The following is an 18,658-nucleotide window of genomic DNA, read 5'->3' as shown; positions in this document are numbered from 1 at the left end:
TTGGCTTGATCAGAATAATATCTGATCGCCTTCTTTCATTGTGGCGGGGGGGGGATAAGGAGAGGTGGTCTTAGTTGAGAGATCTGTCCTAGGAAGGTGGTGGATCAAGAGGCGGAGGGGGGTGGGGTTTGGGGGAGGTATGTAGTTTGGGGGGTGGGTTGCGATGGAGGGGGAAGAGGTAGGAACTGTGACTTTCTTCACTTTGGGAATTTTTTATTTTTTGGGGCTGATTGATGCCGGTTAGAATTCTATCTTGGAATGTTCGGTGTCTTGGTGATAAATTAAAAAGACAGGCAGTTTGTGATCGGGTTCAGAGACATCTTCCAGCGATTGTCAGCCTAGTGGAGACCCACTTTTCATGAGGGGGGAGATCCCTTGCCTCGGTGGGGGATAGGCCGTGCAGACCTATCATTCCACTTTTACTAGCTATTCAAGAGGAGCAACAGTATTAGTCTACGTTCACACTGACGTTTTGGCTTTCCGTTTGTGAGATCCGTTCAGGGCTCTCACAAGCGGTCCAAAAATCGGACCAGTTTGCATTCTAATGCATTCTGAATGGAAAAGGATCCGCTCAGAATGCATCAGTTCAGTCTCCATTCCGCTTTGGAGATGAAACTGAGCCAAACGGATCCGTCCTGGCACACAATGTAAGTCAATGGGGACGAATGCAGACAGTTGTATTATCTGAACGGATCAGTCTATGACGGATCCGCACAAAATGCGAGTGTGAAAGTAGCCTTAATTCACAGAGGGATTGATTCTGTCTGCTGGGCATCTTTCATCGATGAGCAGGGGAGATTTGTTTTTCTTTATGGAAATTTATTTGGGAAACTATGCATTTTGGCTTTTATTTATATCCCTCCCCTTTTCTCTTTATGTACTTAACTGTTTACTAACTTTTATGGATCAGTGGCCTGAATGTTCTGCCATAGTGAATGGGGACTTTAATTGTGTTATTGATCCAGAAAAGGATAGGGTTTCCATGGAGAGAGATACGTGTATCCTGCGCCGAGGGTCCCCCTGGTCTCGTTTTTGCCAGGAATCTGGTTTTGTGGATATATGGGGAAGGGGAAACAAGCATATTCCTGTGTTAGTAAATCTGGGAAGTCGATGTCCAGGATAGATCTAGCCCTGATAAATAAAAACTATTTGAAATACATAAAACATATGAAATATGAGGCTAGGTCTCTATCTGATCATCTACCTCTCTCTATTGAGTTACCTATGTATGGTGGATGATAAATACAGTGTTAGGCCCCCATTTAGATTAAACCCTCACTGGATTTCTATAATGAAGAACCATGAATTGATTAAACAGGAGATATAATTACTATCCCAAAAGAATTCTAACTCAGCAAGGACCTATTTGGTATGGGATGCATTTAAGGCCTTTATGAGGGGGGTGTTTATTAGTAATATTTCTAATTTAAGAAAAAGCTAAGCTAAGGGCTCTTTCACACCTGCGTTCTTTTCTTCCGGCATAGAGTTCCGTCGTCGGGGCTCTATGCCGGAAGAATCCTGATCAGTTTTATCCTAATGCATTCTGAATGGAGTGAAATCTGTTCAGGATGCATCAGGATGTCTTCAGTTCCGGAACGGAACGTTTTTTGGCCGGAGAAAATACCGCAGCAAGCTGCGCTTTTTGCTCCGGCCAAAAATCCTGAAGACTTGCCGCAAGGCCGGATCCAGCCTTAAGCTAAACGTCGTTTCGGCGCATTGCCGGATCCGACGTTTAGCTTTTTCTGAATGGTTACCATGGCTGCCAGGATGCTAAAGTCCTGGCAGCCATGGTAAAGTGTAGCGGGGAGCGGGGGAGCAGCATACTTACCGTCCGTGCGGCTCCCGGGGCGCTTCAAAGTGACGTCAGGGCGCCCCAAGCGCATGGATCACGTGATCGCATGGCACGTCATCCATGCGCATGGGGCGCTCTGACGTCATTCTGGAGCGCCCCGGGAGCCGCACGGACTGTAAGTATACCGCTCCCCCGCTCCCTGCTCCTACTATGGCAACCAGGACTTTAATAGCGTCCTGGCTGCCATAGTAACACTGAAAGCATTTTGAAGACGGATCTGTCTTCAAATGCTTTCAGTACACTTGCGTTTTTCCGGATCCGGCGTGTAATTCCGGCAAGTGGAGTACACGCCGGATCCGGACAACGCAAGTGTGAAAGAGGCCTAAGAAAGAGAGAGAGAGACTTGCAAGAAGCAGCGGCTGCTGGTATGGATGAGTTTTGCAGTAAGAACACAGAACAAACTAGGGAAATTATGCAGAGGACAAGTCAGGCCTATTCCGACTTTCTTCTGGATAAGGCCCAGCAAAGGCTTTTTTTTTTTTTAAAGGGATAAACATATTTTTCAGAATCAGGTCACCCAGGAAAAATGCTGGCCCGGGTGATCTCTAATCAGGATAAAAAAAGAAATAGTTAGTATCTGTTCTTCTGAAGGCACAATTACCGTATTTTTTGCCCCATTTGCCCCTAGGTTTTTGAGGAGGAAAGTAAGGAAAACATTTTTTTTACCAAAAGGTGTGCTTTTGGTAGGTTTTGAACTAATGGTGGTCTGTGGATGACCCTGTTATGAAGGGGATCTGTGGATGACGCACTGTTATGGGGGGATCTGTGGATGACGCACTGTTATGGGGGGGGATCTGTGGATGACGCACTGTTATGGGGGGGGATCTGTGGATGATGCACTGTTATGGGGGGGGATCTGTGGATGATGCACTGTTATGTGGGGATCTGTGGATGATGCACTGTTATGGGGGGGATCTGTGGATGATGCACTGTTATGGGGGGGATCTGTGGATGATGCACTGTTATGGGCGGGATCTGTGGATGATGCACTGTTATGGGCGGGATCTATGGATGATGCACTGTTATGGGGCATCTGTGGATGATGCACTGTTATGGGGCATCTGTGGATGATGCACTGTTATGGGGCATCTGTGGATGATGCACTGTTATGGGGGATCTGTGGATGATGCACTGTTATGGGGGATCTGTGGATGATGCACTGTTATGGGGGATCTGTGGATGGCACACTGTTATGGGGGATCTGTGGATGGCGCTGTTATGGGGGATCTGTGGATGACACTTATGGGGGGGGAGATCTGTGGATGACACTGTCATGGGAGGGATCTGTGGATGACACTGTTATGGGAGGGATCTGTTGATGGCATCTTATGCTATATATGTGACATCCACAGATCCCTTCCCCCCCATAACAGTGTTCCTGTGCAAATAGTGACCCCCAATACAGGGGGTGGAGTCTGGCAACTGGTGTTGGAATTGCGGCGGGGCCCGGTGCAGTCATTGTACTCTATTACATCGGGCCCCGCTCACAGCAGTATTCATATGTAAAGTATAGTCATGGGAGCTTTGTTAAAATATTGCAATCCTCTGCAGCAGTATCGCAATCCACTGTAGTACTTACTATGAAACTATCATAGCAGGCAGGCTGGCCGGCAGCGTAACGTCACTCACTTCGTAACACACCTGCTCCATTAATAAAGTGGGAAGAGCATGCGTGTCACGAAGTGAGTGACCGGCCAGCCTGCCTGCTACGGTAGTTTCCTAGTGAGTACTACAGTGGATTGCGATACTGCTGCAGAGGATTGCAATATTTTAACAAAGCGCCCATGACTACACTTTACATATGAATACTGCTGTAAGCGGGGCCCGGTGTAATAGAGTACAGTGACTGCACCGGGCCCCGCCGCGATTCCTACAGCAGTTGCCGGTCTCCAGCCCCTCCTCCCTCCCCACTGATACATCGCAGGCCACGCTGTGCAGCATCGCGGCCTGCGATGTATCAGTGTTAGCAGGGTAAAAATGGCAGCATTCGCCCCATAAGACGCAGGGGCATTTTTCCCCCACGATCAGGAATGCATTAAAGAGGCATCTGTGAAATACTTTCTGAAATTGTATAAATCAGATAATAGTGTTTCAGATGAAGTGATCGATTCATACTTGGATTCTATCTCTCTTCCAGTCCTTACAGATATCCAAAGAGAATCCCTCGATGCGGACCTCGCCTTGCAGGAGTTAGAGGCCACTTTGAAAGCTTGTGTGGGAAACTCCTCCCCAGGATCTGATGGACTCCCGTATTAATTTTATCGCAAATATAGGAAGGCTATTCTCCCCAGTCTTCTGAAGGTATTTATTGAGGCAATAGAGGATGGTAGTCTCCCGGAATCAATGACAGAAGCTGTAATAGTACTAATATTGAAAAAAGGCAAAGATCCCTTAGATATGGGTTCATATAGGCCGATTTCTTTACTCAATACGGATGTTAAGCTTCTCTCAAGGATTCTTACTACTAATTTGTCTAAAGTTATCTCATCTATTATACATTCTGATCAAAACTGGTTTATTCCTAATAAGGGTACTCATGTACAAATCCCCCAAAACGAGGCTGAATATTAATAAGACTCTGACAAGGCGTATTTCCTTGGGGAGAGGTACTCGTCAAGGATGTCTACTTTCGCCATTATTATTTGATATTTATATTGAGCCTCTTGCCATTAGGGTCAGGCAGGATCCCAGGATTGAAGAGTTTGGGATATCGGGAACAGAAGATCGTATTTCCTTAGATGCCGATGATGTTTTATTTTACATACAACATACTAATACTACACTCCCAAGGGTTATTCGAGTTATTAATTCCTTTGGTGAAGTTACGGGTCTTGATACTAACTGGTCTAAAACCATTCTTATGCCTTTAAATATATTAGAACCTTTTACTCAGGAGTTTTCCAGTAAATTGAGGATCTCCGATTCCCTTGAATATTTGGGTATTACTATCTCTTCTAAGATTGAAGATTTTTTACAGCTTAATTTGATCCCATTGGTAACTAAATTGAGATCTAAAATAAAGATATGGCTCAGACTCCTACTATCTAGAGCCGGTAGAATATCCCTGGTGAAGATGGTGATTTTGCCACAATTACTGTATATCCTCAGGAACTCCCCAGTATGGATTTTTAAACTGATTGAGAGAATCCTTAATGATCTATGATCTACTTTGGGGGAGAAAGCGAGAAAGGCTTTAAATGGAGTATTTTTTAAGCCAATGGAACAGAGAGGATTAAATCTTCCCTGCTTTAAGGGCTATTTTATAGCATCACAGCTACGGCTATATTATGAATAGGAGAAAAGCCCACTTTGCAGAACCTTGAAGATTTCTTCACATGTTAATATCTTTACTTTATTGGAATCTGGCCAATTAATCAATCTCCAACAGGACTACTATTAGAGTACTATTAGAGATTGGTTGGGAATAAAGGGATCCCTTTGTTGTATATCCCTTTGGCATAATTATTATTTACAGGCCTTAGATGAATTGGTTGGGGATCAGTATTGACAAAAGAATAACATTTGTTATCTTGCACAGGTCGTTGGGAATGGGCATATTTTTTCGTTTTTGGAGTTAGCACAAAGAGAAAATATATCTAATTTATCTTGGTTTAGGTATTTTTAGTTACATTCGACACTTTCTAGTGTAAAAGAAAAATTGCTTTTTGATATAGACACGTCCACATTTTTGCATGATTTGATAGTAAAGCCAGCACAGAGGGTTAAGATTTCTCAATGTTATCAATATCTACTTAAAGCACGATTTAATAATATACACTCCACTGGGCAAAAGGCCTGGAGAAGGGATTGCCCAATGATTCAATTGGATGATTGGGATAATATACTGGTGAATGTAGGATTAGTTTCTCATAATTTTAATTACATATTGGTTCAATTTAATATTTTACACAGAATCTATATTACACCTTTATGGCTTAACAAATGGGGTTTGAGAAACACTTCTAACTGTCCACAGTGTGATTTACCTGAGGCCGATCATTTACATATGTTTTGGACTTGTATATAACTAAAACAATATTACCCAAAAACTGAAAGTGGCTATTCCATTTACGGTAGAGTCTTGGCTTTTGAGTGACCTTTCCAAGGTTGGGTGCCATAAATACAAAAGGATTCTTTTGGTTAAAATAATGTTTTTAGCGAGGCTCTTGATTGCCCGGGCTTGGTTCTCATCCAATACTCCAAGTATAAATACATGGTTAAACCTCGTTAACAAGATTAAAAGATATGAACATATTTTATATAAAACAAAGAAACTCTGAGGATAAATGGTATAAGGTATGGGGAGAAAGGATTTTTTTATTTTTCCTGCCTCAACCTCCTCACTATCTCCGTTTAGTCTTTTTTTTTACGGCGGTGAGTGGGGTGCGGTGGGCCTGGGAGGGGGGGGGGGGGGGGGGGAGACGCATCGCAAAGGGGTGGGAGTTCGACTTTGTATGGAAATTTTTATTGTTTAAATAAAAGAAAAATTAAAGAAAAATTATCATTTTTTAGGATTTGCTACTTTATATATATGATTGCAAATGTCCACTTGTGGGATTAAAAGCTCTAACTACAGCTAATGCTTACATGCCTGCAGTGCTGGCTGCTCCTCTAGGGCAGGACTGCATTGTGTGACTGCAATTTAGATGTGCCTGGGACATGGCTTAACAGGAAGCCTGTCAAAATCCCATAGTCTGCAATAGTATTCCATTGCAGTCTATGAGATAAGGGATCAGAAAATTGAATATTCAAGTCCCCTAAAAGGCCTAAGAATTACAATAAAAAAAAGTTTTTGAAAATATTTTTAAAATCCAGCAACAATATTAAAAATTCAAATCACCCTTCTTTACACATAGAAATAAACAATAAAAAAATAAACATTTTTGCAGTGTCCAAAAATATCTGAACTATTAAAATATAAATGTAATTATTAGTCGTAATGTAAAAATAAAAATAGCTAATTTGCTGTTGTCACCTTGCCTGCAAGAAAATTAATAAGTGATAATTAATATTAAGTGATAATTATTTTTTTTTAAGTAGTAAAACTAAATAAAAACAATATCAATTTGGTATTGCTATAATTGTACTAACCCGCAGAATAAGTTCCTCAGGTCCCTTTAAGTGCACAGTGAATACCTTAAAGGGGTGGTGCAGCATGTACATATTGAGGACCTATCCTCAGCATAGGTCACCAATATCTGACTCCTGGCACCCCTGCGTGTAAGTGCAGTGTAATCTTGAAGAGGAAGCAGCGCTTGTACGAGGATAGGTCATCAATATGTACTGGCTGCACGACCCCATTTTCGAATACATGATATGGTAAATTAAATCCTACATCCAGCTATGTGAACAGAATTATTTCACCTGTATGTATGCGGGGAAACATTAAAAGTGTAGAATAATGCTGGTATAATTGATGATGCATACATGGGATGTCTATTTTATAACCAACCATCTGAGCTGAAATTTCTCTAGCTGATGATGATACATTTCATACAGCCAGCCGCATCCTGCACAGACCTTGAGTTCACCTGCAGCAGTCTGCGTCTGGACAGTCTCGGGGGAAAGAGAGGAATGAGCTAATTACTGTACGTGAAGGACAGATTGTGTGGTTAGAGGAACTGGCATTGTGGTCAGACGCGCTCCAACAGTCTGATTTATGCACTGCTCTGCTTAATGCTTCATTATCTACAGCATTATACATTAGTGGGACTTTGTGTTCCCCAATAAATGTTTCTGTTGTTAATTAACCTAAATATTAACAACAAAACTCCCACATTCAGTATATTATTTAATTAAGACTCTGCTAAATAGATCGGCTTGACACATTTATACAATGAGAGCAAGGACCTAAAATGGCCATAGATGTAAACGCTCAGTCCAATACGGTCAGGGGACTCTTCATTCCCAGGACACTAGATGATAAAGAGGTTTGGACAATCCATATTTAGTCTTAGGATCTCTTGACAATAAGCTGAACAGAAAGCGTCCCCTTGCCCACCACGTGATCAGCTGTAATCTGTGGAGAAACCTGACACTAATGGTGGGTTCACATCACGTTTTTCCCATCCATTTAAACATATGCATTAAATGGATGCCTCAGACTGATGCCAAACAGTGGCTTCCGTTCACCATAGAGTTCCATTGTATAAAAAAAAAAAAATTCTTCCCCATTGTAAAAAAAATATATATACCTTTTTTACCGGACTCTGCAGGATACAAGAACATAATGGGCTGCGTTTTTGTATACTTTTTTTTTTCTAACTTATATGTCAAACGGAAGCATAAAACGGGATGTGAACCCACCCTAAGAGTTTTAATTTCTTTCTAGCGCCACCACACGGAAAATTGACACATCACATAGTGCAGATTTATATCAATAGTCTGTCTGTGAAATGCAAGGCTGGCCAGGTCCTCCAAAGCAAGGTATGCTGCTCTACAGTGGTACTTGGAAGTTTGTGATCCCTTCAGAATGTCCTATATTTCTCCATACATTTGACCTAAAACTACATCAGATTTTCACACAAGTCCTAAAAGTAGATAAGGGTAACCAAATCAAACAAATGAGTCAAAAATATTAGACTTTGTCATTTGTTTATTGAGGAAAATGATCCAATATCACATGTCTGTGACTGGCAAAAGTATGTGAACCTTTGTTTTCAGTATCTGTTGTGACTCCCACACCACCTTGTGCAGCAATAACTGCTACTACGTTTACAGTAATTGTCGATTAGTCCTGCACATCGGCTTGCAGGAAATTTAGCCCGTTCCTCTATACTAAACAGCTTCAGCTCTGTTATGTTGGTGGCTTTCTTCCCATGAACTGCTTCTTTCTGCTACTTCCCCAACAGTCCTACTGGATTAAGGCCAGGACTTTGACTTGGCCATTTATTTTTCCTTAACCATTCTTTGGTAGAACTAATTGTGGGCTTAGGGTCGTTGTCTTGCTGCATTACCCACGTTCTCTTGAGATTCGGCACATTTTCCTTTAGAATTTCCTGGTACGATTCAAAATTCATTGTTCTGTCAATGATGGCAAGCCTTCCTGGCCGAGATGCAGCAGAATAGTCCCAAACCATGATACTACCACCACCATGGTTCATATTTGGGATGAGGTTTTTATATTGAAATGCAGTGTTTTCCTTTCTCGAAACTTAACACTTTTTACTTAAACCAAAATGTTCTATTTTGGTCTCACCTGTCCACAAAACACTGTTGCAATAGCCTTCTGGCTTGTCCAGGTGATCTTTAGAAAACTGAAGACAGGCAGCAATGTCCTTTTTGGAAAGCATCTTCCCATCGCGCTGCATCCCTCCTCTCCAAGGCTACAAGCAGCGCCCCCCCCCCCCACCCAGGCTACGGCACTGATGGAATCAGGTGCGAAGCCGTGATATGTAGCCCACATGGAACACCGCACAAGTGCTGTTGCCATTCAGAAGCACCAATGTGCAATAGCCCCCTAGTCAGAAGGAAATATCCTCTCTTAATTAGCTATTACTCTCTATCTTAGAGCAGCATGTTTAGACTAGGAGGACCTATTACTTACAGCAGTTTACCATAACTGCTGGTTTAGGGTCCAGTGCCATGCATTTAAAACCTGGTGATTTTATCTACCTCCACTCAGGCAGTATATTTTACTAGTCCCTTGATGTGGCTGAAATGTGTTGGGCCCTCGTTATAGACTTTTAATTAGACTGGTTTACCCTCAAGCCCCTTTTTGGTTGGAAATAACACCTCTTTAGGGATTACTAGGCTAAACTACTGAAAGGGATACTTCCAGCGAGACCGCCGTTTTTAGGGTTTGCAGCTATTCACCTGAAGAACCAGCGCAGGGCTGCAGGGACACCTTTCCCAACTGTATTTTTGTCTCCTGGATGATCCTGTCCCCAACCAAACGCTTATTGATCTACCACATTGGTAAGAACGTTTTATTTATGAGCACTGTCGTTATTATATGAGTGAACAGTGTTGTTCGATTCAAAACAATCATTCGGAAGTGACGCCATTATTCATTAGAATTTATTTTTTTGAGTTTGACCATTGTGGGTCTTACTTATAGAAATTAAAAGCCAAGTTTTAATATTGTTCCCCTGTAGGAGCTCCCTTACTCTTGTTGTCTGATAATCCTAAAGGTGAGATTGCAGCGCGGGTGCAATGCGTGAGGTGAACGCATTGCACCCGCACTTAATCCGGACCCATTCATTTCTATGGGGCTGTGCACATGAGCAGTGATTTTCACGCATCACTTGTGCGTTGCATGAAAATCGCAGCAAGCTATATTTTGTGCGTTTTTCACGCAGGCCCCATAGAAGTAAATGGGGCTGCGTGAAAATCGCAAGCATCCGCAAGCAAGTGCGGATGCGGTGCGATTTTCACGCATGGCTGCTAGGAGATGATCGGGATGGGGACCCGATCAATTTTTATTTTCCATTATAACATGGTTATAAGGGAAAATAATAGCACTCTTAACACTGAATTCTTAGTAAAATAGGGATGGAGGGGTTAAAAAAATAACTAAATAATAATTTAACTTACCTCATCCACTTGTTCGCGCTGCCCGGCTTCTCTTCTGTCTTCTTCTTTGATGATCTGTGAGGAAAAGGACCTGTGGGGACGTCACCATGGCGATGGATCATGTGACGGACCATGTGATGAGCGCAGTGACGTCACCACAGGTCCTTTTTCTCAAAGAAGAAGAAAGAAGAGAAGCCGGGCTTCGCGAACAAGTGTATTAAGGGGAGTTAAATTATTTATTTATTTTAACCCCTCCATCGCTATTTTACTTAGCATTCTGTATTAAGAATGCTATTATTTTCCCTTATAACCATGTAACACCTAACCCAAACCCGAATTTCTGTGAAGAAGTCCAGGTTTCGGGTACCAAACATGCCGATTTTTCTCATGCGCATGCAAAACGCATTAAAATGTTTTGCACTCGCACGAAAAAATTGTGCATTTTCCCACGACGCACCCGCATCTTATCTGGCCCAAATCCGTGACGCCCGTGTGAAAGAGGCCTTAGGGTTTGTGTGAAAATCTGATGTAGTTTTAAGTCCCAAGTGTCCATCTTTCAGTCTGCAGCTTGTTTACTTCCTCCCTGGCATCATGGGCAAGTTCACCTGCTCTGCTGCAGCCAATAACTGGCTTCAGCCGTGACCAGGGTTGCCAACCAGAATTTTTCTTTTTTCTGGATAACTTATCCCAAAATCACGGACAGCCAACATTTTTTTATGGACAAATTGGAAAACCATAATGAATGGTAAAGATTATAAAGTGATACATGCTTAATATACTGATAATAAGTCATTAGCAGCATGTACTGTGAGCTGTAAAATGATGATAATTACCACCAAAATAATCTTGTCAACTATCACCAGCCTCCAAAAAAATCGCAGACATAAATTATTTTTTTCACGGACACAGGAAAAAACGCTGCCTATTTCTATGGACTGTCCAGAAATTTCTAGACGGTTGGCAACCCTGGCCATAAAAGAGATGAGCAACATCACCACTGAAGTCAGCGGTTTTCTGCAATGCAGCAGGTGACCAAGCCCATGCTGTGGAGGAAGTAAATACATCACGGACCAGAAAATGGTAACGAAGAGAGTCAGCGTGAATGACTATCGAGGCAGGGAGCAGGTATGAATCTTATAACAGCAGAGGCAGGCTGCATGCACCATCAATTAAAACATAGTTATTCATGGAAAAGCCCTTTAAAGAATTTACAATTAATTAATACATGTAAAAAAAAATTACAATAAATAAAAAAATGCAGAAATATATGTCAACTTTGACAGCGCAATGTTTGGGCAGTTCTTGATGTCAAGGTATGCAAGCTGCCATATACGAATACACCTTTAAAGTGAGTCTACCATCAGTGACCTCCCTATGAAATAAAGCACAGTCCAAATAGGTATTGCATGCCTGAATTTAATGGTGCCCTTGCTTTCACAATCGGTGGCTCAATTTTAGAGAAAATCTGTTCGTTATAAATATGCAAATGAGTGCAATGAGGGCAGTGCCGCTGCTCTGGTTGCGCACAAGCTCCTTTCTCTGGCAAGTCGCTTCCTCTGATAGTTGACGGAAACGTGGAAGAGATCACGGAATCTATGTGACCTTCTGACAAAGAGTCATTACATACCAAATGTATCTAGCAATGTGTTTGGCAGTAGAGGTCCCAAATGGGGATCCTTTACCTGTGGTAATTGTGCAGCTTGTAAATATACAGTATGACCTGTTCCACCACTTTTGGTGGAATATAAGATCGTTCATAACATCACGTGCAATACAGAAGCAGTGATATATTTGATCATATGTCCATGTGACCTACTTTACATCGGGATGACCACAAGAGCCCTTAAAGTCCGTATCTTGGAACATGCTAATAGAATACGAGCGGAGTCAAGAGTTCTAGAAAAGGATTTAGATGGGCTACAAATCTGTTCCACAACATTTTTGGAAATATCATGCCTGCGACCCAAGAGGGTTAAGAGTAAGAGGCATAGGCAGGATCAGATTAGGGTCGAGAGGTGGTGATATTAAACAGGCTCTATTACGTAGGGAAACAAAATGGATAGTGATGTTGGACACTATGGTTCCTTGTGGTCTCAACGAATCAAACAGCTTCAAACCTTTCTTGTAATTATGCGCAAATTTAAATTTCAGGGTATTCTGTATGTTGATGCTTTTTTTACATTTATGTTTGTCTATTTACTTATCTTTTGAGGTGTTATGCTATGTCTTCAATTGATGAGATGTCTGAGGAGGCGTCAACATACAATGTGGAAGGAGCGTCCTTGTGAATACAGAATTAATACGCAGAAAAAATGGAAGAGGTCTCTGAAGCTGCAGTGAACACAGGATAAAGAAGATATGTCGAGAATCTTTTTTATTTTTATAATTTTTTATTTTCTATTTTTGTATGTACTTTTATGTGGAAATGTAATCCTTATGAGCTTTGGGATATCTTGTTAGTATGGTCATCACTTTTTATTGTCTTTCACGGTGTGGTTGGATTGACTGTTACCCACCACGAACCATTTTCTATGATTTCTGCTGGGTACATCCACATCTTTCCCCCCTCCCCTTGTACTTTACTGTTTTTGGAATTTTTATATATCTGTATTTTACATTTTGTGAGTATCATTAATAGCACTTGTCACTTGCTTTCACAGGTCCTTTCTGTGGAATATGAACCTATAATTATGTTTGATAAATCATGTACAAATATGATTCACTGTAGTAGGATTGATAGGGTTAATATTCACTTACGTCAATATCATAGTCACCGTGAACACTTTCATTCATTTGGATTTTGAGATCCCATATGTTCCATATTTGATTTTTGGTATTTTTAATAATATATATTATATTTAGGCATTAATGTAATTAGCTCTTCCCTTTATTTAGTTGGTTTGCGTTCCATGTAGCTTTAGAATAGGCGGCCCTTCCTATCATCTGCGTTCCACCGGGTCGCGGACCTACGCATGCGCTGTCCGGCCCCGTCCTGACGTACTCTGTTGCCGTCATCGCGCATATGGTCATGCGTGGTGACTTGGTCAAGACGCGCTGAAGGATGGCGTCGCCCATCATGGGGGAATCGCGCCCGATATGTGGAGCGCAGGTGAGGATATTTTTCAATAATTTTACGCACTTCCCTCTCCTATATATACCCTGGATTTTAATTATGTCTTACCTCCTGACGAAGCCTTCAGGGTGAAACGTGCTTCGAGGTTTTTTCGCGTGGAGCTTTACTCCTCTGGTCTTACAATTATGTCTCAGGGTATGTGCGCTCTACCATGAGTTGCTTGATGTATTTTTGAAGGCTATGATATCTGCATGTGCATTTACCTTTTAGGTCACATCGAGGTTATTCCTCTAGTATCCATCCAGAATTTTTCTGGATTATGAATCTTTGTGGTTTATGTATGGTCTGTAGTTGCAGATCTATTACATCTGCAGAGTATATTGTGTGGTCTGACTATAATTGGTCAGCTCTGCTTATTACTCAGGCCACATTTTGACTATTTAAGTGGTGGCCTTGTGTTGTTTTTATTATAGATACCCCATAAGACCATATATAACACATGTTCATCCTTACGTGCCATTTGTCTGATATTGCTGTTGCATGTTACTAAACATACTGTTGACATCGTTTTTTGATAGAGGGCAGCTCCCCGCTTTCTCTGTGTCTTTTTCCATCTGGCCCTTTTTTCCCCAGACTCCAATTTGGATATTATATGTATTACTAATAAAGCTATTATATTTTTGTAGAAGTTTGTCTCTGCGCTCGTTTTTTGAAGTTGACGGAAAGAGCCAGGAAGTTATGCCGAAATCTTGCCTGGCTCTGTATTGTCGTGAATGCGGCATTGTGACTGCATCTTGGCGCATGTATGGTAGCCTGTTTAGCATCCTGTGGAGATATTAAGACGCACTGCGCTTGTACCGAAATGTTAACAAATGGCGTATTCGCGTAGAGCAAGCTGAGATTTAGGCATGACTGCTTGGCTCTGCCAGCTATCAAATGGAAGGGCTGGCCAGAGAAAGGAGTGGAGCCTGTGTGCAATGAAATCGACGACACCAACCTTGTTGCAGTCAAGGCCTCATTTCCATATATTTATAAAAAAAATTGATTTTCTTTAAAATGGAGACATGGATAATAAAAGCAAGGGCAGCATTAAAATCCGGTGGGCGGTACCTGCTGGGGCTGCACTAAGTTTCATAAGGATAACAGACTCCCCCCTTAAAGTGTGCTTCCACTTTTGATCTCCCGTTTGACCTCAGAGACATCCTTAAATGTTGGGTGGCATGGCTGCCGTGGCATGCGTTGCACTGGCAGAAGTGTCCGCTGGGCCAGACCCCCAGTTCACTATGATAGAAAAGTCTCACCCCACACAGCAAACCCTGTCAACCATAGCATGTATTATATATGTAACACACAAGCCCCACAACATACAGAACGATATGGATTTTATGTGAAATGATGCATAACAGCAGTTCTGACTCCGAGGAAGATATAGCAATACTCACAATCTGCAATTCAGTGGTCAGGCCCTCAATGTAGGATTTCAATTTTTCGGTGGCTTGCAAACATTCCTGCAGAAAGCTACAAATAAGTCATTATTCTGGGGTCATGTCACCACTTTGATGTACACATGCGAGGGACTGTACAGTGCCTATGCAATTACTAAATGCAGTCATCTCTGAGCCGCTGCTCTCTGACTATAGGAGCTGCAGTCGTGACTCGGTAACATTTTTATCTCGGTGTGCTTTTACATGACAGCCCTTATTTATCAGAATGACTCTCCGGCTGAGCAATCTAGCAGTTCTCATGTTAAAAGAGCAATCACTTGTACATCAGAGGGAATGTCTTTGGGTCTCTATGTGGAGCATAACAAATACATCTGCCTTCTGTAGATGTGTGAAAATAAGGCTAATAAGATATAATCAAATTTTTTATTTTACGATTTTAAAGCAGAATTTGAAGTGGGAAGCTATGGAAACCTTCTTGTCCTGAAGAAGAGGTGAAGTGCTCTGTAGAGCAATGCAGCTTTTTGATTCTAGTAACTGTAGAGAGGAGTCAGGTCATGACTCTTCGCTAATGGCATTTTACTTATTTCTATGGCATTGAGCAACAGGGACCTACAGTCTCTGCGCACACGGATCATACTGATCATGGATTTTCAGCACAATACGTTCATGGGGCAATTAATTAAAGGGATCCATTACCAAGAAATTCACTGTTTCAGCAGGTATAATGCATTGTAGGTCTAACTCCGCTGAATGTAATGGTACCTTTTACTTACCAATTAGGGATGAGTGAATAGACTTCATCCAAAGTCGATTTGCATAAAACTTTGTTTCAATACTGTACGGAGCGAGTGCTCCGTACTGTATTAGAATGCATTGTCTCCGATGAGCCAAAGTTATTAGTTTGCGAAGTCTCGCGAGACTTTGCGTAATAATTTCATAAATTGATTTCTACTGTAAAAAAAAAACATTTCCCGAACTCGGGTTCAGTTCCAAGGTACCACTTGGAACCAAACCAGAGTCCGGGAAATGTTTTTTTACAGTACAAATTAATTTATGAAGTTATTACCCGAAGTCTCGTGACACTTTGCAAAGCAATAACTTCAGCTCATCGGAGCCAATACATTCTAATACTGTACTGAGCTCCTTCTCCGTACAGTATTGGAACAAAATTTTATGCGAATCGACTTCGGATGTTTCATCCGAAGTCGATTCGCTCATCCCTATTAGCAATCAATTGCTTCATTCTGGAGAAAAAGTACTTTTAGTCCATTTGCAAATGGACATTTAAGTGCACACAGGGTAGGCACAAACTACTCTGTGCACCCTTGCTCCACGTGCTTTCACTGACAGAGGTATCCCAGTGTTAATTATTACATTTAATTATTTAAGAAATGGGATTTGAAAATTTTTCTAATATACATTTATTTAAAAATTTGCTCACAGACCTCTATTATATTCATGCAGTAACCCATTTTAGTCCTGTAAAATGCATCCATAGGAGAGCTGAAAAGGACTAAACAAACATGGTGTTCGTCATGTCAGCCATCATGTGAGCATCACACGTGTCATGTGATCTGGCTTACAGTTAACTGCCCAGGTATCTAACAGGTGAATACTAGTGTATTGAGGAGCAGAACATATACAATATATACAGTATTACTACTTGCGGCAGCACCTCATCATGTCTTACAGTGTCTGTCTAGAAGCAGATCTCTGATTTCAGATTGTTTGTTTTTTTACACTGAACTTTATTAACATCACCTGGTGACAGGCAGCCACTTTACAACAACACCTGGAGACAGGTGGCCATTTTGCAAATAACCTAGAGACAGGCCCCCATGTGTATACACAGTGATGTAGTTACTGTAATAACCACAATAAATATTATTCCACCACTAGTCCTGTTTAGTTATCACATGAATGTGTTCTATGTGGTGACCTAGCACATATAGGTCATGTAACACTGTACTGAATGTCAGGAATTATATGATGTGATGTGCGTCACAAGACTGATGCCATGTTTCAGTAGGACCATGGATACATTACATAGGACTGATACATGGGCTATACCATTCCTCAGCATATAGGGGTCAGCTGTCTGATATAAGAAAAGTATATATGCATAATTTTTAATGCATATATATTAGAAAACTGTATGATTTCCTATTATGTAAACACATAATTAAAAAGATTAAAACGGAATACCCCTCCAAGATAAAGATGTGCTACATTTATCAAACAGCATGCAACAACTAATAAACTAGGTGCAAATTACAGCAAGGAAGACTAAAGAAAAAATGGCTTTAATGATAAATTACCCCCATGGTTCTAACAGGACCTACAACATCTATATGGAGATTGACGACACTGATGGAGGAAGGTTTGTACAGAAGCACTGGGATCTTACTTGCACTGTGAGTTGTAATGCTTGATAAGGTTCTGTAAAAGATCCACGCCTTTCTTGCTTTTGATTTCATTGACTTTTATCAGATACTAGAAATTAAACGAGAAATTAAGAGTTCATGTGGTTTGCATGGACCTTATTCATTAATATTTATCCGGTAATTAATATTGATGACCTATCCTCAGGATAGGTCATCAATATCAGATTGGCGGGGGTCCCAACACCCGGCGATCAGCTGTTAGAAGAGGCGCTCCATGAGCACTGCAGCCTCTTCCTAGGCCATGTGACGTCAATGTACATTCGGTCACAAGTCCTACTATGTATGGTGCTGTGCTTGGTGTGCTGCCGGAAGCCAACTGAGCTCCCCATAACTGTGCAATTCTCTTTAACAGCTGATCGCTGGAGGTGCTGGGACTCGGTCCCTAGCCGATGTGATAATAAAGACCTATCCTTGAGGATAGGTCATCATTATCTATTTCTGGATAACAGCCCTGTGTACAACTGAACAAAAAAAAGCAGAGATTTAAAAGGACACTAATATCAACATTTTTAATCACACTATCACATATTAACAGCCTGTGACAATGAATATAATTTTTTCCTCCTTTCTTTGGACTTTTAGCCTGGTTGCTTGACTTTCTCACTCAGACCATTCACTCCGACCAGAAGGGGATGAGTAACTCACTTAGAGCATCACACATTACACTGATAAGTGCAGTGCTCTTCTGTGAAAATCTTTATCTAAGCCTGTCAAGAGAACAGCTGTCATACTGTTAGCCTAATTCTACTAATCAACTATTTTACCAACACATACAGTAACATCTTTCTCTTACAGCACAGAAAGCACACACTGGCATCACGATCTATCTAGGAGTTGTATCTCTCTATGCTGACTGCTAGAGAAGAATAACATTTTGTATTTAATTTTAAACGGCATTGCACTGCCCAAAAAAAAATATAAAAAAGGTTTTCTATTAATATTATACCCCTTTCTGACAGAAGTGTCCCTTTAAATGTATAAATTGCATGTTTTGCTGAATCTTTTCTCTCAAAACTATATATAAATCTGCTCAGCTTCTCCTGCTCTATAACATGCTGCTTGTAGATTGCCCTGCATTTCAGGGCGAAAAGTCCTCCTTAAATTATTTTTACCACTAAAGACAAATAAAAGAGTAATTATATTACTAAGGGCTTATACATACGACTATAGCTGTTTTTGAAGTCTGCAAAATATGGATACCGTCCGTGTGCTTACCGCATTTTGAGGAATGGAACGTCCTGGCCTCTATAGAACACTCCTATCCTTGTCCGTAAAACGGACAAGAATAGGACATGTTTTTTTTTTTTTGCAGGTGCCATGGAACTGACAT

General features: G+C 41.3%; 1 protein-coding gene across 2 annotated transcripts in view; it reads right to left on the bottom strand.

Annotated features, from left to right (window-relative positions):
• The window catches only part of LOC121003168 (arf-GAP with SH3 domain, ANK repeat and PH domain-containing protein 2-like), a 138,083-nt gene that overhangs the window by 31,762 nt on the left and 87,663 nt on the right, over positions 1-18,658 (bottom strand). For both annotated transcript variants that reach the window (XM_040434795.1, XM_040434796.1), the window contains exons 7-8: positions 17,292-17,377; positions 14,882-14,957 (exon numbers count right to left, since the gene is read on the bottom strand). In XM_040434795.1, coding sequence (XP_040290729.1) covers positions 14,882-14,957; positions 17,292-17,377 — 162 coding nt within the window. The remainder of the gene's footprint in view (positions 1-14,881; positions 14,958-17,291; positions 17,378-18,658) is intronic.

Source organism: Bufo bufo, chromosome 6, assembly GCF_905171765.1.
Source record: "Bufo bufo chromosome 6, aBufBuf1.1, whole genome shotgun sequence".
NCBI classification, from domain to species: Eukaryota; Metazoa; Chordata; class Amphibia; order Anura; family Bufonidae; genus Bufo; species Bufo bufo.
Note: the sequence above shows the minus strand (reverse complement) of the source record. Positions and strands in the feature narration are given on the sequence as shown.